Source organism: Myxocyprinus asiaticus, chromosome 5, assembly GCF_019703515.2.
Source record: "Myxocyprinus asiaticus isolate MX2 ecotype Aquarium Trade chromosome 5, UBuf_Myxa_2, whole genome shotgun sequence".
Taxonomy (NCBI): domain Eukaryota; kingdom Metazoa; phylum Chordata; class Actinopteri; order Cypriniformes; family Catostomidae; genus Myxocyprinus; species Myxocyprinus asiaticus.
Genome location: NC_059348.1, coordinates 16,305,731 through 16,325,664, shown reverse-complemented (window position 1 = coordinate 16,325,664; position 19,934 = coordinate 16,305,731). Strand labels below are relative to the sequence as shown.

The following is a 19,934-nucleotide window of genomic DNA, read 5'->3' as shown; positions in this document are numbered from 1 at the left end:
GAATGACCATGAGGAGAATCAAATGTCTGCTGAAGAAGATGAAATTGTGGCAAAAAGAGGTCACACAACTTGTGTACAATTAAATCCTAAAATGAGTATACTTCTTGAACTTCAACAGCTTACCCTGTGGTGTTTCCTTGTAAACATTATTCTTGAGGTCTAACAAACATATGGAATGCATTACCTTCCCAGTTAATTATATGAAATATATATTGTGATAAATATCATGAAAAAAATACTGTAATAATAGTTTTTGCCATATCGCCCAGCCCTACCACATGATACCACTGGAAAACCCATACAACAAGTCAGTGCATGAAGTAAAATAACAGGTTTTGAATAGTGAAGTGTTTCCATCAGCATTTTACAAAGACAAGAGATTTACAACACCATGTCTTTCCTCAGCTGACTATATTTTTTAAATGTGGGCTATAAGCGGCTTTAAATGGGAAATTTTTTTCAACATGAAGATTTTAGGTTACACTTTATAAATGAGAGTGTATATTTAAGGTGCTGTGACAGGTCACCATTCAAGTTTTTCAAATTTTTAATAATTTAGAAGTGTGTTTTGTGGTCAGAAGTGTCATTTTGGTTCACAGAGAAATGAAAAGTCTCCCATCATTTACTTACTCATGGTCTCCCAGGTGTGTATGCCTTTCTTTCTTCTGCAGAACACAAAGATATTTTTAAGAAAATCTCTGCTGTTTTGGTCCATTAAATGCAAGTGAATGGTGGCCAAAATGTTGAAGTAATCCATGTGACTTCAGTGGTTAAATCCATGTCTTCTGAAGTGATAAGATAGATGTGGGTGAGAAACTGATCAATATTTATGATTTTTATTTTGTACTATAAATATCCACTTTCACTTCCACATTCTTCTTCTTTTGTTTTTTGGCGATTCACATTCTTCATGCATATCGCCACCTACTGGTCAAAAGTGGAGATTTATAGTAAGAAAGGACTTAAATATTGATCTGTTTCTCACCCACACCTATCATAGCACTTCAGAAGATATGGATTAAACTACTGGAGTCATATGGATTACTTTTATGCTGCCTTTTTTTTGCTTTTTGGAGATTTTCTTCTAAAACTCTTTATTTGTTTTTTGTTTGTTTTTTTACAGAAAAAAGAAAGTCATACACATCTGGGATGGCATGAGGGTGAGTAAACGATGAGAGAATTTTCATTTTTGGGTGAACTATCCCTTTAGTTATAACTGGATATTATGTAAAATAAAATGTTATCCCGTTAATTACGGTTAATTATTATTATTATTATTATTATTATTATTGTTATTATTTTTGTCACATTAACAGAACAGTTAGCTCTGCATTGGATAAATACTGAAAAGGGGGTGGGGACCCAATCAAAGAAAAAAGACAGCATTTATATATTTAAGTTATACTGTAAATAATAATTAAAATATATTATTCTAAATATAATATTATTTACTGAAATATAAATACATAACAAATACTCAATAAGATGGGAAAACGAGGTCATAATACATGAGACATTTGTTATTTTTGCCATTATGAATGAGTGGGCAACCTGTTTTTCTTCAGGAGAAAGCTGCGGCATGATGTCACGACTTTTCAAACGCATTGATTGTGACGTCAAGTTGCGGTACTGGAATTTGGAACCTCAAATTTCAGGGCGTTGAAATGTAGTCTGACGTAGGCTCCTCTACCCAACTGATCGGTTCGATGTGATCTTTAAATGCGTGCAGCTGCACGGTGCACGCGTTACTCAGTGATGTAGCGTGCGGAGGAAATCCGCAGGCTGCATGTGCATCGACGAATTAGCGATATAAAGCGGTTTAACTATCCGCAACATACGTAATCGAGTAACATAACAGCTCGCGTTGCGTTATTGCCTATGTAGAGAGTCGAACACTGTAACTAGGGGCACATATGGCTTTACTGGAGGGATTGTATTCGCTGTCGTTGGGGGTAATGGGATCTCTACGGTTATATGCAGCCTGTCGGTAGGACACGGGAGCCGGACTGCAGCGGAACCCTCTGCGATCTATCGGCGATTTGATATACAAAGTGCAGAGAGTACTTCCGTCGTTTGGTTCGGTCTTTGATTCGTCGGACTGCAAATGGGCTTTAATATTGGTCAGATGAAGTAATTTGAAGCCTATCATTCAGTCCCCGGGTGCAGTCTTGAGCGTGTGATGATAGGAGACACAATGACGCTTTTGTCTCTTTTGGGTCGCATCATGCGTTATTTCTTACTCAGGCCAGAGACCTTGTTTCTGTTGTGTATCAGCTTGGCCCTTTGGAGTTACTTCTTCCACACGGACGAGGTGAAGACCATCGTCAAGTCCAGCCGGGATGCCGTGAAGATGGTGAAGGGGAAAGTGGCGGAGATGATGATGAACGACCGACTCGGGGGTCTGGACGTCCTGGACGCGGAGTTCTCCAAAACATGGGAGTTCAGGAACAACAATGTCGCGGTGTACTCGATACAGGGCCGAAGAGACCACATGGAGGACCGCTTTGAAGTCCTAACCGATCTGGTGAACAGGAGCCACCCTTCAATCTTTGCCATTTTTGACGGCCACGGTGGAGAGGTAAGACATTGGGGTGCTGAGGAGAGCAGATGCCATAGACTCATAATGAAACCATTAGCCAGCTCAGACTTTTGGGTTATGGCTATAAAAAAAATAAACATCCCAAAAAATTACCTTAACGTTATTGGAACTTAAAAGGAAGAGTTCACCCTCATGTCTTTTAAAACCCGTATGACTTTCTGTATTCCGTGGAACACAAAATTAGAATTTTTGATGGACATTCTGGCCGTTCTTTTCCATATAATGAAAATGAATGGGGACTGGGACTGTCAAGCTCCAAAACTGAAAAAAAGCACCCTGAATTATCTCAAAAGTGCTGTCTTTTTAAGATGTTTTCAATGGCTGTTTAAGGTACTAGCTGGGTATGAATGTCCATATACCAGTGGCGTAGCCAAGGGTGGGCTGGGGTGGGCTTGGGTCCACTCAAATTACCCAGAATATTACAGATTATTCTTTGACTTCAAATATATATTTAGAAAAATAAACAAAAAAATTCTGATTTCTGAAAGTGTGAAAGAACTGTTTAAATGTGCCAGCTTTCTGTAGTTTGAAAATGTGGTTAAAAAAAATATGGGGCCAAAAATTTGGCCCATCCATTTTTATTGAGGCCCATCCAAAAGAAATTTCCTGGCTACTCCCTTGCCATATACTAATTGTGCGTTCACGTTATGTCAGAATTACCGTAATTACGAGATTCCGACTTGTAAAAAAGCATTAGGAATTCAATGAAAACTCCATCTTGACGGTCGTGATGTCAACAGTTGAAGGTAGTGAACACACATTTCTGTTTGATACGCCATTTTATTATGCCATTATTGCCTGTAGCATTTTTTTATGTTCTAAAACATTTTGCAAGAAAATATAGAGGTGAATTCATTAATGTAGTGTTAAACATTTTGCTGTTATCAACAGCAAAGCTGTTTTGGTTTTATAAGTGTTGCCATAGAAACTAATAACTTACGAGGTCTGAGGACGTGAATAGCTCTGAATCTACGAGTTGCCATCTCGTAAATACAGTAATTCCGACATGACGTTAACGCACAATTATAGGTGAAGCATCATTCAGAATCAATAGTTAGCAGTTACAGATGCCATTTTACATATTCACTATTCTTCACAGTCAGCCATGATTAATTTAATCCATAAGTGAAAGTGTTCAATAACAGGAGGGGACCCTCTTCTTGTAGGTATTTGTATAAGGTTAGTAATATGACTGGAGTCTTCATCTCATGTGAGTGATAATGATTTTATACATACGTTTCAAAATGACAATTAATTTCTTTAGGAGTAAAACTTTTTTTAATGAGGAAAAAATTACTAAGTAATAGTGACCAATCGATATATCGGCCAAGCCTATCAGTCTGCCAATATTCGAGATTATCAGCCTATTTTGAGATGAACTGTTCATGCTCGACTGCTAAGTGAATTTTGAGTAAATATTGTGTAAAATAAGTGTTAAATTCAGCAATTTTTTCACATCTTATTTGCCATCGCTAAATTGTATACCAGCGTCATATCGGCCATCCTGCTTTCTAGATATCATTATCATTTCAGCCTTTAAAAAGACCATTTTAGTCAACCGTTATTTTTAAGATTTGCATAACCCCCACTAATTTGAATATACCCTCAGTGTCGATGTTGGTAACGGGCCTGCTTCCAGCATTGGTTCTTTTATTGGTATTGCTTCTAAATAATTAACATTAACTTAAAGTGATGTTTATTTAGTGCAATTATGTAAAATCTAGAACCTGAGATTAACACCAACTGCCTTTATAATGGTTTTATGTGAGACTTGTACTGAAAATAAATTCCCTAATGGTGCCAATTTAGATTCCCGTGATCATTTTCTGTTGCATTCAGTCAATTTCCCCTCCCACCGGACTTAGAAGACATCTGCTCTAACCCGTCTTATTTTCCAGACTCAGGCAGATGTTGTGTAGTATAAGGCAGACAAACACTGATTGGCTTGATGTTAGAATGCCCTTAAAGACGCAGTAATGTAAAGTTATGTAATGAAATGAACTGCTTACAAGATTTAAGGGGATCCTATGGGTGTGATAACCAATCAAAATGCTAAGGGAACTAATTGATTTGCAAATCTGATATAATGCTCTGACAAATTATCTTACATTTTAAGAATTTTACCCATCAACCATCTTCCTCAAAACCGAGTTGGCTGTTGCTGGCCCTTGAGATTGTATATGGAATGTCTAAAATCTATTTATAGTGGTATTTGTTTATACAAATGGCCACAGGCCTCTCTGCAAATCAAGCAGTTAATGGATTAAAATATGCCAACCTCATGCTCTTTGGCCCATGAAAAATGCCTTCTAATCTACACTCTATCTACTCCCAGAAATATTTGCTGATCCAAACATTTTAAGTCTCACTAGTTTGTCATTGTCGCAATGATATCTGCTCATTTTTCTTTGGTTGTTAAATGTAAGTTAGTTACAAGGCTCAGAATGATTAAAACTACTAAACATTCAATGACAGTGATGTTCAATGTGTTTATAGTGTTTATAATTGTAATAATATGAATGTTTTCTTAAAGGAATATTCTTAGTTCAATAGAAGTTAAGCTCAATCGACAGTATTTGTGGCGTAATGTTGATTACCACAAAAATAATTTATTTTCTTAGAAAATAGCAAAAATCGAGGTTACAGTGAGGCACTTACAATGGAATTGAATGGGACCAATTTTTGGAGGGTTTAAAGGCAGAAATGTGAAGCTTATAATTTTAGAATAGCACTTACATTCATTCTTCTGTTAAAACTTGTGTATTATTTGAGCTATAAAGTTGTTTAAATTGTCATTTTTACAGTCATTTTAGCATTTGACATTACATTGTCATGGCAACAAAGTTGTAAAATTGGCTATAACTTCACACAAAAAAGGTGTTATCAACTAAAATCATGTTAACACACGTTAACATCTTGTGTCTATGCTTTTGAAAAAGTGAGTATTTTAACGTTCAGAAATTGTCCCCATTCACTTCTATTGTAAGTGCCTCACAGTGTTACCCAGATTTGTTTTTTGTTTTTTTTTTTTGTTTTTTTGAGAAAAAAGTCCAAATTAATGTAGTGGTAGTAAATATTATGCCACAAATGCTGTCGATTGAGCTTAACTTGTATTGAACCTGGAATTTTCTAACAATTGTAAGATTTCATTAGTGACAGACAGATAAATCGGCTATTTATTTGAAAGAAAAAAAATTAGCTCATCAATGGATAAACTCTTAAAAGATGTCTTATTGCAAGCTGCCTGAGGAGACAGATTTTTTTTTATACAATGCTCTCATGTTCATTTATTATAGCAGTGAAGGGCTGCTGTAATTGGTTTCTTGGGAAACAGGTAGTGCTGACAGCCAGTTGATTGAATCACATCTCGGCATGGAATGGCTGTATATATATATATATATATATAATATATATATATAAAATAACTTTTTTTTATTATTATTTTACAAATCTTTATCCAGTAATCACAAAAGATTGGAAAGGTCATGAAAATTCAATGGCCGAAAAGTTCGGGAACCTTGATAAACAGTTCTGATTAAAAATGTCAGATTTAAAAGAAAAACTAGGTCTTTAATATAGTGGATCCAAGAGGTTTGTTAAAAATATCCTGTAAAGAACACAAAGTCATTCTGTTCCATCATCTTTTGCCCCATGGTGTCTGCTACTGATGAGCTCTTGCTAACAATGACTAACACGGTTGACTTAATCAACTCCTGTCTTACACTTCTGTTGTGTGCTCTTCTATTCCCTGGTGACCTGGTCTCCTCATTATAATAATCTTGAATTAGGCCTAGTAAATTGGGCTTTTAATTAGTGATGGTGGTATGAAAAATCTGACTTGTGTTGGATCAAACATTAGATGTCAATAAAAAAAAAAAAATAAAGCAAAAAAACATATGCGTCCCAACATTTAACTTTAGAGTTGTTTTTAATTCCCAATGGTGATTCTCATTACTGTAAAACTGTCATTTTTACTTACAGGCAGTACAACAAATATTACCATAATGTATAAATACTTCACAGTTTGAGTAATATGTTTTTGGCAGTGCAGTAATTATTATGAATATGATTTTTTGCGTTGTGACCAGTATCCCCCTCAATTCTCATTACTGTAATGAACAATAAAACGAAAGTATTTTACGTTATGCAAAACATTAATTATATGCATAAATAATTATATGTAGTGTGTGTGTGTGTATAAATATAAATATATACACTCACACACATATGCATACATTTCTTTCTATTGGTTTGGGGGTAAAATAGCTGGCCATCACCCCGAATGCTCTTACACTGAGATGTTTGAGATCTGTTAAGCCACTGAATCATCAAAACACAGGTGCGCATCGGTAATAAAGAACTCATTGTGTTGATGTGTGACTGGTGTAAAATGGATGCTTGACTGCAGAGTGAGTTTGCGGTAGGAGGGATCTTGATTGGTGAATTACGGTCACTTCAGGTCACCAACACCCTGCTTTCTTTGTTCCTAAGACACAATGATGAACAGACTTTGAATAATGCAGACTGCCACACCTGCAGATGTATTGCAGCGGATTAGTATAATCCTGCAAATTGTGCTATTTTAGTAGAACTCTTCAATTTGTGGTTCAGTGTTTTAATGGAGACTTTTAAGGAATGCACAGCTATAACATACAGAAAATGTACAAGGTGTGCAAGAATATATACATAAAAATAATGATGTTGGAATTATACAGATTAGATGCCTACCATAGATGCTGGTCATACTGAACTAATACTTTGTTCACAATTCAAGGATTCAGTCACTGACTGATCTAACACCAGAGAGGGTCCTCTTCATAGCAACTCTGTGCTATTTACAGGTTTAAAATCAGTGCCATGTGCAAAGTGACCCTGAGCAACATCTGCTCATTCTGTGAAAGTGTTCTGCATGAGCAGTGCCTCTGTGTAAATAATGCATAGGCTTCATCAGGAGGCTCTGCAGTGTCTTTTCTAACAAGCAGCAACTCTGTTACCCAGGAAGGGGCATAGAAAGCAACCGCAGCATTCTCTTGGCAGACAAGTATTATGTTTGCTTCTCTGGTATCATTATTGTATTTATAGCATGTCATTGCTGAGTCACTGGCGAGGGCTTAAAGGCAGAAGATGCACGAGGCTATAGTGTGAGCTGCTGACAGGAATCCAAACTATCCTGAGTGATGATGAGGAAAGAGAGTTGGGGAATTAAATAATGCCGTTACTCTCTCAATATGTTTTGGTGATTTGGCAGTGTTTAGAAAGGGCACTCGCTCTCCAGAGACTTTCTGTCCCTTTATCTGTATTCTGCTGCAAACCCCATCTGGCAGCAGCTCTTAGGCCTCTTTTAAATTGAAAACTGAATTGATTAAATCTTTTTTTTTTCTTTTTTTTTTTTCTTTTTTTTTTACCATTACCAAATGACAAGGCATCTTTTATTGTGAGTGTGAATCTCACCAAAACCTTTCAAGAACATTTCTAGGTTATATTTCACCCCAAAATCAAAAGAAAGAATTTAGTATTTATATATTGTTTTAAGCAATTGAAGCATATTTAGGACCATTACGATTTTTTTCCACATTGTGAAAATTTTCATGACAATTAGAGGAATATTCTGGGTTCAATACACATTAAGCTCAATCAATAGCATTCATGGCATAATATTAATTACCACAAAAAACATTTAGACTTTCCCTGCTTTAAAAAAAAGCACATATCCCGATTACAGTGATGCACTTACAATGGAAGTGAATTGGGCCAATCTGTAAGGGTTAAAATTAGTGGTCGACCGATATGTAATTTTTTTTAATGGCCGATGTCGATATCCAGAGAGCAGGGTGGCTGATACAATGCCGATATATCACACAATTTAATATAGTAAATAACAAACGTAAAATTGCTAAAATAAATAAATAAATAAACTCTTATTTAGCACTATATTTACAAAATTTCACACAAAACTTTAAGTTTGTAAAAAAGAATCTAAAAAAAATAATATTGTATTTTAAATGGTAGATAGCAGTTTCTTCTGATTTCTGTTTAGTCATCAAATTGTAATAATTTATTTGCACATTAAGAAATTGTAAATATATTAGGAAAAAGTAAATAACAGTACACACAGTAGTCCAGCAACCATGGATGGCATATCCATGTTAGCAATCGCATTTTCTCAAAAAATACTGAATCAAACCAATTGTACATACAGTGCATAGTGAATAAGACATTTACTCATAGCGCACGTGAAGTGCTTTTACTTTGAAGTTGCACCAGAGATTATTTAGCAGAGATGGACCACTTCTATTAAAATGAATGGGAAAAATTTGAACGCACAACTGCAGTCAACAGATGTAGATAGGAAGTCCCGCCTTACAGGTAAAAGAGTAAAATCACCTGTTAGATACAGACATTGCCTGTCAATCAACTTGAAAATGCGCTTGCACATTAGCTATAAAAGCTGGGAAAATTGTGTTTTTTAGCGTAGTCTGAGGTAAAGAAGCATCATTAATGATACCAGTGTTGTCAAATTGTACGGCTGATTTAAAATATGTTCATTAATCGCAATCTTGGCCATCTGTTTTGGAGATTTCGGTCTTTTCCCATTCAAGTAGATAGGAGCTGCACTGTCATGACTGGAAATAGCCTCCCGAGAGCATTCCAAACATGTCCGACAGTGGACTGACTTGCTAGAAAGACTTTGGTTGCACTCACGCACTCGTGCATATCCAGCATGTTAGAATAAATGCTTCAGAGGAAGATTTATGAGTGCTCCACAGGATGCTGGATCTGCTGAAGTTGTGTGAGGCTGGTTTATTACATCTGTTTAAATGAGATATGCTCATATTTGCAGACGGTATATATATGATATTAGTTTTATTGATATTTGCCTTTTTATCATTAGACAAGACAGTTAAAAGTTACAGGGAACTGTTAAGGAGAGAGCGGGAGAATGAAACAGATGAGCTCTTTAACATTGAGCTCAAACGCATCTGCTGCGGCTCTGATATGCGGATCATTTAAATGAGACTGTGCTGCACACCGGTCTATTATTGTAGTAACAAGATGGCACGTAACAACAAAACGAACCGTGACTGGTCGTTATATTTCTCAGTCGTTTCACATGCAAGCAGCGATTTTCGGCACCCTCAAGAAACAAATTGGCCAAAGGGGAAATGTATTTACATTTTTTAATTTAAAATGTATCGGCCTCTGCGATATATTGGTCAACCAATAGTTAAAATACTCACTGTTTCAAAAGTTTAGCCACAAGGCGTAAACAATATGTGTTTTAAGATGATTTAGTGTGATATAATCACTTACTAACCTTTTCTGTGCAAAGTTCTATCCAATTTTACACATTAGTTGCTATGACGACATACTGCCGTAAACCCTAAAACTTAAAAACCCTAAAATTGAAACAACTTTACAGCTCAAATATTCCCTAAGTTTTAACAGAAGATTTAATTTAAGTGCTTTTATAAAATTATAAGCTTCACATTTCTTCCTTTTAAACCTTTCAAAAATTGGTCCCATTGACTTCCATTGTAAGTGCCTCACTGTAATCGAGTTTTGCTTTTTTTTTTTTTTTTTTTAAGAAAAAGGAGGGATGAGTTGAAAGTAATTTTTGTGGTAATCAGCATTTTGCCACAAATTCTGTTGATTGAGCTTAACTTGTATTTAACCCGGAATATTCATTTCAGCTAATTTTCCCCAAATCCTCATTACCATAATGCATTTGGACATGTTTCTTTTGTTTGTTTGTTTTATTATTATTATTCCTATTATTTTCGATGGTAGTTTTCATTACCAAAATACAGTAATATTTTTTCAGTGTAACAAGAAAAAAATACTAATGCCATGTTTTTTATTTAAATCAGCATAAATTAACCCTTGTGCTCTATAAATTTTTTACCTAATTTGGTCTTCCCGGTCAAAAATGACCGGCCTATTAAAAATTGCTATATTATCACAAGAAATTGAATTAGATCTTTTTATCAACTTGTTTTCTTTCAATTAGCACAGGTTTTGTTCTTTTTAGAACTTATTGATAATAGGCCTCATTGACCTGAGCTTATGCACCTAATGTTTTTGTGAAAAAAAGCATTCTTTATGGGTTATTGTTTTGAAGCACTTTTATTTTGTTTAAAGAAAAAAATAAAAAATAAAAAAATGGCAGAAAGTCACACTTGGTGTTCCCAGTCAAAAATTACTGGCCATTGAAAATGAATGAGGAAGATCACAGAAAACAAGACTTTTATTTTTAAATGAACTAGGGCAAGTGGTCTAGTGTCATGATCAAGTATGTGATCAAGAGCCTCATGCACAGAGAACCGCTTGACCATTGTGCTGCCACAAAGTGAATGAGGCCCTATGAGACTTTATATAAAGCTTTGGGAAAGCTTCTGTATATTAGTAAACATTAGCTGCGTTTCCACTATCGTGCCAAATGAGGGTGTGCTAGTGCGTGCCAGGATAGTTGCATTCCCACTGTCACTTCCGGGGCTTCCGGGAGTTGTTATTGCTAATATATCTTGCTAGCTAGCTAATGTTTACATATGATATAAACACATTATTCTAGATAACTAGATAACATGATACCTCAGCTTGACCTCCCCTTTTGCTTGTGAAATCGGTGAGGTGTGTGACATTTGCACCAGCTATTGTCCCCGGCTGGCCAGTTGATAGCCCTGGCTCGCACTGGCCCGATAGTGGAAAAGCGGCTATTGATCTGCTTCTTTGTGAGAGCATGAAAATTCCAAAACATATTGTCATAATATTTTGTCTGAAAGGTGTGTTGAAAGAAAGATCATGAAAGAAAGATTCTATTGGAGAGGGGTCACTGTGGGGCAAAGAAATTTCAGGTGTGTGTGTTTGTGTGTGTCTGTGATGATATTGGCTGGATAAATGGATGTTGGATAAAGTTCAGGGTTGTATAAAATCCCCTGAAAAAGAAAGCATGTACTATTCGTGTGTGTGTGTGTGTGTAATGATGTTGGATGGAAGTTGGATGCAGTTCAGGGTAGGATAAAGTGAATTCTGTGGAAAAGAAAGCATGTAATACTCAAGAGATTGGCATGTCCAGTGTGCACGTGTGTGTGTTCTTTTGTGCATGCGCGCGCATGTGTGTGTGTATGTGTGCGTGCACAGGTCCGTGGCCTTTATGTTTGCAAGCACACATGCACATATGTATATCTAATGGATGAACATGCTCCTGAACACTAAATTGTTCTCTTATTTTTATCTCCCCCATTCATTTTCAATGGCCAGTCATTTTTGACCAGGAACACAAGTGTGACTTTGTGCCATTTTGTACAAAATAAAAGCATTTCAAAACAAACTTCCAGGTTAAACATTAAAGCACACTAGTGCGATAAATAGTATAGAATGTTTTCATATTTAATATTGCCAAAATTATCCACAAATAATGCTTTTTTTTTTTTTTTCAAAAATTAGGTGCATAAGATCAGGTCAATAAGGTCTACGATCAATAAGTTCCAAACAGAATTACAAAACTTGTGCTAATTGAAAGAAAACGAGTTGACAAAAAGATCTAATCCAATTTTTGGTGATAATATAGCAAAATGAGAGATTTATAAGCAATTTTTATAGACTGGTCATTTTTGACCGGGAACACCAAAAGTGTAACAAAGTGAACAAAAAACACAATTTGTTTTTAAAAATTAGCCATTTTGGGGGGGACTTTTTGATACCCTGTGTGAACAAAGTTTCAGTCCAATAGAATAACATTAACTAGCATTTTTAGGCAAAAGTGACCGGAAGACACCGTGAGGGTTAAAGACAAATGCTATCATGAAAGAATACATTAATGTATTTTTTTGCATTAACAGTAATGACCAGTGTTGTGTAGTACCGGATTACATGTAATCTGGATTATGTGATCAAAATGACAAAAGTCAAATTGAAAATGTGATGTAATCAAGTTACTTGATTTTTTTGATGATTAGATTTATTGCAAAAAAATCAAATAAGGAATCCAAAATTATTCAAGTTAGATTACCTAAAGGTGTAATCTAAAAGATTACACTACTGATTACAGTTTTAGTCTTGTAATTTGTATTCAGTGCTGGATTACATTGCAGAAGTAATCTGCAAAACACTGGAAATGACAGTGATACTTGTTGCATTAAGGTATAAGGTAAGGAGAATTTTGGGTGGGGGTGGGGTGCTTAATAGTCATTAAAATGTCACAATGTAAAAAAATAAATAATAAAATGTAATGGTCCTAAAAATAGACATTATTATTATTATTATTATTTATTTTTTTGTTGATGAAATGTGACCTGGATATGTTTACTTGACCTGTGTTGTCTGTCCAGTTTTTTTTTTTTACCTTTAGCTTTAGTATTTAGAGCAATACCTAAGTGGTAACTAAGGTTATTTGAATTGCAAACGTCTTACCATTTGTAAGAATACAGTAAGTGTGATGGTCATCTTAAGATGTGTTAATGTGGTAGAATAGTCTGATTAGCAACTCGATTCACTGCAATCAGTGTGCTCATCTGCATTTCTTTTCTCTTTCCTTCATTTAAAAGCTTTTTCCATTATTAGTGACACTGAATGGTTCAGTTATGCAGCAGCATTACAAATGAACTTGGATTTTCCACAAGGATGAAGGTCTTTAAATGTAATATCAACAAACAGGAACACCAGCTCAGATTTCTCATTGTCTTTGCTGTATTTTATATTTCTCTTCTCTCAGGCAGCCGCTGATTACGCAAAGGCCCACCTGCCCGAGGCTCTGAAACAGCAGCTGCAGGCCTATGAGCGGGAAAAGAAAGACAGCCTGCTCTCCTATCCCGCAATCCTAGAGCAGCGCATTCTGGCTGTGGATCGGGACATGGTGGAAAAGTTCTCTGCCTCTCATGATGAAGCAGGTGAGCAGGCATGGCTATGTGTTGGATATTTCATACATTACATAGCCAACAAGATCTGGACATTCGAACACAACAACCATATGTGTTTGTTAAACATTTAATTTCGAAAGTGTGGGTATTAAAGAATTAGTTGAATCGAAAATAAAAAGTATGTCATAATATACTCTCCCTCATGTCATTCCAAACCAGTATGACTTGATTTGATATACAGTGCATCCGGAAAATATTCACAGCGCTTCACTTTTTCCACATTTTGTTATGTTACAGCCTTATTCCAAAATTGATTAAATTCATTATTTTCCTCAAAATTCTACCAACAATACCCCATGATGACAACGTGAAAGAAGTTTGTTTGAAATCTTTGCAAATTTATTAAAAATAAAAAATGAAAAAAAATCACATGTACATAAGTATTCACAGCCTTTGCCATGACATTCAAAATTGAGCTCAGGTGCATCCTGTTTCCACTGATCATCCTTGAGACGTTTCTACAACTTGATTGGAGTCCACCTGTGGTAAATTCAGTTGATTGGACATGATTTGGAAAGGCACACACCTGTCTATATAAGGTCCCACAGTTAACAGTGCATGTCAGAGCACAAACCAAGCCATGATGTCCAAGGAATTGTCTGTAGACCTCCGAGACAGGATTGTATTGAGGCTCAGATCTGGGGAAGGGTACAGAAAAATTTCTGCAGCATTGAAGGTCCTAATGCGCACAGTGGCCTCCATCATCCGTAAATGGAAGAAGTTTGGAACCACCAGGACTCTTCCTAGAGCTGGCCGCCTGGCCAAACCGAGCGATTGGAGGAGAAGGGTCTTAGTCAAGGAGGTGACCAAGAACCCGATGGTCACTCTGACAGAGCTCCAGTGTATCTCTGTGGAGAGAGGAGAACCTTCCAGAAGAACAACCATCTCTGCAGCACTCCACCAATCAGGCCTGTATGGTAGAGTGGCCAGACGGAAGCCACTCCTCAGTAAAACGCACATGACAGCCCGCCTGGAGTTTGCCAGAAGGCACCTGAAGGACTTTCAGACCATGAGAAACAAAGTTTGAACTCTTTGGCCTGAATGGCAAGCGTCATGTCTGGAGGAAACTAGGCACCACTCATCACCTGGCCAATACCATCCCTACAGTGAAGCATGGTGGTGGCAGCATCATGCTGTGGGGATGTTTTTCAGCGGCAGGAACTGGGAGACTAGTCAGGATCGAGGGAAAGATGAATGCAGCAATGTACAGAGACATCCTTGATGAAAACCTGCTCCAGAGCGCTCTGGACCTCAGACTAGGGCGAAGGTTCATCTTCCAACAGGACAGCGACCCTAAGCACACAGCCAAGATAACAAAGGAGTGGCTCCGGGACAACTCTGTGAATGTCCTTGAGTGGCCCAGACTTGAACCCGATTGAACATCTCTGGAGAGATCTGAAAATGGCTGTGCACCGACGCTCCCCATCCAACCTGATGGAGCTTGAGAGGTCCTGCAAAGAAGAATGGGAGAAACTGCCCAAAATAGGTGTGCCAAGCATGTAGCATCATACTCAAAAAGACTTGAGGCTGTAATTGGTGCCAAAGGTGCTTCAACAAAGTATTGAGCAAAGGCTGTGAATACTTATGTGATTATTTTTTTTATTTTTTTTATAAATTTGCAAAGATTTCAAACAAACTTCTTTCATGTTGTCATTATGGGGTACTGTTTGTAGAATTGAGGAAAATAATGAATTTAATCCATTTTGGAATAAGGCTGTAACATAAAATGTGGAAAAAGTGAAGCGCTGTGAATACTTTCCGGATGCACTGTACCTGTTAGGAATGGGTTGAGCTGAAATATGTCCACATACTTTTGGCCATGTGTGTGTATATATGGTGGTGTATGTCAGTTTTAGGTTGATCTTACTATATCTTTCAGCATTGGCTGGAAATGGTAAACCGTAGGCTGAATTACACCCCTTCATTTCCAGGCACAACGTGTTTGCTAGCCTTGTTGTCTGACCGGGAACTGACCGTGGCAAATGTAGGGGACTCTCGCGGTGTTCTCTGTGATAAGGATGGCAATGCTGTGGCACTGTCCCATGACCACAAGCCTTACCAGCTGAAGGAGCGCAAGAGGATCAAGAGAGCAGGTGAGTTTGTCTTCAAGTTATCAACAATTACAGGCATAAGTGTAAAAATATTGTATTATTTTGACTTTTGATAATATTTTCTTGAAATTATATTTTTCTTAATATACTAAATATAATATCTATTGTTTCATAATAGACTTAATTGATATTACTGATAATTTTCAGAGAGGTTTTTGAAAATCTTTTTACTATGGCATTTTATGGCCCATTTTATCCTAAAAAAGGCAAAAAGCATGATCATTTACATAAATACAAAGTGTTTTGTTAAATATTTTTGATAAAGTACAACCATTTAATAGGAGTCAGATAACTACCAACCACTCAGAGATCACATTAAAAATCTAATAAAAAAACAAAAACAAAAGATACATTTGCTGTGGAGTATAAATCATTTTCAATAGAATATGCCAATTTGTGTGCATAAGATGCCTTATTTGTATATTTATACATCTTTAAAGGATATTCTTAATACCATAAAGTCTTGTTTTATGTGTATTTTAATATAATTTTCTTATTAGTGTATTAATAAATTTTTTTTAATCTCCTGTAGTAGAATAGTTCCCCCAAAAACAAAAATTTCTCCCATCATTTACTCACCCTCGTGCCATCCCAGATGTGACTTTTTCTTCTGCAAAACACAAATGAAGATTTTCAGAAGAATATCTTAGTTCTGTAGGTCTATATAATACAAGTGAATGGTAACTAAATCTTTGAAGCTCAAAAAAGCATATTAAGGCAGCATAAAAGTAATCCATAAGACTCCAGTGGTTTAATCCATATCTTCTGAAATGATATAATTGATTTTGGATGAGAACGGACCAAAATATAACTCCTTTTTCACTATAAATCTTGACATCAGCAGTCTCCTTTGCGATCATGATTTCAAGCTCGATTACACTTCCTTGTGCCATCTAGAGCACTGTGAATTCATGATAGTACCTAGAGACTGCAATGGCAAGGTGTGCAGTGAAAAAGGCATTATATTTTGGTCTGTTCTCACCCATAATCGATTGAATCACTTCTGAAGACATGGATTAAACCACTGGAGTCATATGGATTACTTTTATGCTGCCTTTATGTGCTTTTTGAAGCTTCAAAGTTTTAGTCAACATTCACTTGCATTTTATGGACCTACAGAGCTGAGATATTCTTCTAAAAATCTGGAAAAAAAGGTCCACAGACATAACAAAACTCCTAAGTTGGCAGTTGTAAATGTTTGACAAATTAGCACTAGCACAAGTCCTTATGATGGCTTTCTGTGAGTATAGATGGCTTCCTACGCTACACATTAAATTATTATAGCACAGTATGTCTCTGATATCTTGCTAAACTTCTTATTCATCAGGTGGTTTCATCAGTTTCAATGGTTCTTGGCGTGTTCAGGGAATCCTTGCCATGTCGCGCTCACTGGGTGACTACCCTCTGAAGAACCTGAACGTGGTCATCCCAGACCCTGACATCTTGACCTTTGACCTGGACAAGCTACAGCCCGAGTTCATGATCTTGGCCTCCGATGGCCTGTGGGATGCATTCAGCAATGAGGAAGCGGTGCGCTTTGTCCGTGAACGCTTGGATGAGCCGCACTTTGGGGCCAAGAGCATTGTGCTGCAGTCCTTCTACCGCGGCTGCCCCGACAACATCACGGTCATGGTGGTGAAGTTCAAGAGCAGCTCTGGGAGCAAAACTGGAGAATAGTTTGACTCTGAACCCATGAACAGCCACAGTTGTTTTTCCATTCTTGTGTATTGCCAGAGGCAAGACAGTGTAATATAAGAGGCACAACATGTTCTCACAGTTATAATAAACCATTTAGGCACACATATGCATGTGCAAACACATGCATTCTCAGTTTTTGTTGTGCCAAATGGACACTTTTTAAAATGTTTTAAACATTACTTTTCGTTCAGTTATTCCCGGCATTCCTTACAAAGATCAATATTATTTGTGAATTAAACAGCAATTGGCATAAATGGCCTTTATTGCCTTGAAGATGCACTTTTGTTTTTAATATTATACCTTCATTTTGTTTTCTTTGTTGTTTTTGTGATGATAGCATATCTAGCTCTTCAATCTGGACTCATATCAGTTTAGTGGATCTATGCTGATTCACACTGGTGCTGCTCATCAGTTATACTGTAAGTGAGGGATAGATTAAGTGATGTTAGGTTAAGAAAGAATGTTACAATTTGATTATAAGTCTGTATCAACTGCATACATTATTGTCAGAAGGAACTCTTAAGTCATTCCTGCCCTTTTAAGTCACTATGTTTGTTTGTAATATGAATTCAAACATGGTTGGACCGAAGGTGGTGTGTTATGTAATTTTTATGTGTCCATTGTAGATAGTTAATTAATACTGGCAAACAGCGTTTCATTCTCCTTAACAACTAGTTTACTGAACAAAAAATTAAATTGCCAACAGCCCCAAAAGTCTAATTTCTTGCACTGTGCAAAATGTATGCGGGAGTTTGAAGCAATAAATAAACTTAATATGAATCTGAGATGACTTGTCTTTGTTCTCTCTGTTGTAACTCATTTGTCTTTAAATGTAACAGTGAATGATTGTTCTCATTATTCTTAGTACTTTCTTCCCTTCATTACTTTCTAGAGCAGCTGTCCTCAACCTTCAGTTCAAGGGCCAAGTTGGCTTCTTTTGTTTGCAAGACCCACGTTTTTAAAAATGCCCTTTTCCTTCATTTCAGCCTTTGTATTTGTTGGAATATGTCTGCTTTGTAATCTTGATTTTGTCACCTGCATGTTAATGAAATGTATCCCAAGCAAGCTAGCAAATGAGTTGCCCTAGCTACTGACATCCATGTGACACTTCAAAGCCTGGCCAGATGTAGGCATGGGCTGGGGTGGGCAAACATGAGTCTTGCCCACCTAATCATAAGTAGGCAAACACTGTATTGAATAAAACTTTTTATTATTAATTCTTATTAGTCTGAAAGTGTATTACTGTGGTTTTTTTTTTTTAGTAATGGAGGTAGTACAGTATACTAAGAATAAGGTTGTCTGCCCACTTCAATTGAATCATATTATACTATGTTAATCTGTTTAATTTCTTTTATTTTTATTTTTTTTAAATATTTTTTCATTTGGGGAATAAGTATAAAATATAGGTATAATGGGCCTCATGTTTTTTCACAATTGCACCAACTGCTCCCTTTTACAGAACTACTGTAGGCTTATTAAGGTGTATAGTTATATTTACAGTACTATATAAATACAGTGTGTGTGTGTGTGTGTGTGTGTATATATATATATATATATATATATATATATATATATATATATATATATAATGTTTACACACAGGTATATACACCAATCAGCCACAACATTAAAACCACCTGCCTAATATCGTGTAGGTCCCCCTTGTGCTGCCAAAATAGCTCTGAACCGTCGAGGCATGGACTCCGCAAGACCTTTGAAGGTGTCCTGTGGTATCTGGCACCAAGGCGTTAGCAGCAGATCCTTGAAGTAAGTTGCGAGGTGGGGCCTCCATGGATCGGACTTGTTGGTCCAGCACATCCCATAGATGCTCAATTGGATTGAGATCTGGGGAATTTGGAGGCCATGTCAACACCTTGAACTCTTTGTCATGTTCCTCAAACCATTCCTGAATAATTTTTGCTGTGTGGCAGGGCATATTATCCTGCTGAAAGAGGCCACTGCCATCAGGGAATACCGCTGCCTTGAAGGGGTGTACGTGGTCTACAACAATCTTTAGGTAGGTGGTACGTGTCAAAGTAACATCCACATGAATGCCAGGACCCAAGGTTTCCCAGCAGAACATTGCCCAGAGCATCACTCTGCCGGCCTGCCTTCTTCCCATAGTGCATCCTGCTGCCATCTCTTCCCCAGGTAAATGATGCATACGCACCCGGCCGTCCACATGATCTAAAAGAAAACATGATTCATCAGACCAGGCCACCTTCTTCCATTGCTCCATGGTCCAGTTCTGACGCTCACATGCTCATTGTAGGCGCTTTAGGTGGTGGACGAGGTCAGCATGGGCACTCTGACACAGCAAGCTGCGATGCACTGTGTGTTCTGACACCTTTCTATCATGGCAAGCATTATGTTTTTCAGCAATTTGTGCTACAGTAACTCTTCTGTGGGATCGGAAACAGACGGGCTAGCCTTCGCTCCCCATGCACATCAACGAGACTTGGGTGCCCTTGACCCTGTCGTCAGTTCACCGGTTGTCCTTCCTTGGACCACTTTTGGTAAGTACTAACCACTGCATACCGGGAACACCCCACAAGACCTGCCGTTTTGGAGTTGTGACCCAGTCATCTAGCCATCACAATTTGGCCCTTG

General features: G+C 37.1%; 1 protein-coding gene across 1 annotated transcript; it reads left to right on the top strand.

Annotated features, from left to right (window-relative positions):
* Positions 1 to 1,624: 1,624 nt before the first annotated feature.
* Positions 1,625 to 18,109, top strand: LOC127440412 (protein phosphatase 1L). The gene is made up of 4 exons (XM_051696957.1): positions 1,625 to 2,578; positions 13,311 to 13,485; positions 15,447 to 15,608; positions 16,954 to 18,109. The coding sequence occupies exons 1-4, from the start codon at positions 2,180 to 2,182 to the stop codon at positions 17,301 to 17,303; spliced, it is 1,086 nt and encodes a 361-aa protein (XP_051552917.1). The 5' UTR covers positions 1,625 to 2,179; the 3' UTR covers positions 17,304 to 18,109.
* Positions 18,110 to 19,934: the final 1,825 nt, after the last annotated feature.

Excerpts from the sequence above, each read along its gene's own strand:
- LOC127440412 (XM_051696957.1), top strand. The coding sequence starts at position 2,180 with ATGATAGGAGACACAATGACGCTTTTGTCTCTTTTGGGTCGCATCATG. Across the intron at positions 2,579-13,310 it reads TTGACGGCCACGGTGGAGAG|GCAGCCGCTGATTACGCAAA; the intron begins GTAAGACATTGG and ends CTCTTCTCTCAG. Across the intron at positions 13,486-15,446 it reads TGCCTCTCATGATGAAGCAG|GCACAACGTGTTTGCTAGCC; the intron begins GTGAGCAGGCAT and ends CTTCATTTCCAG.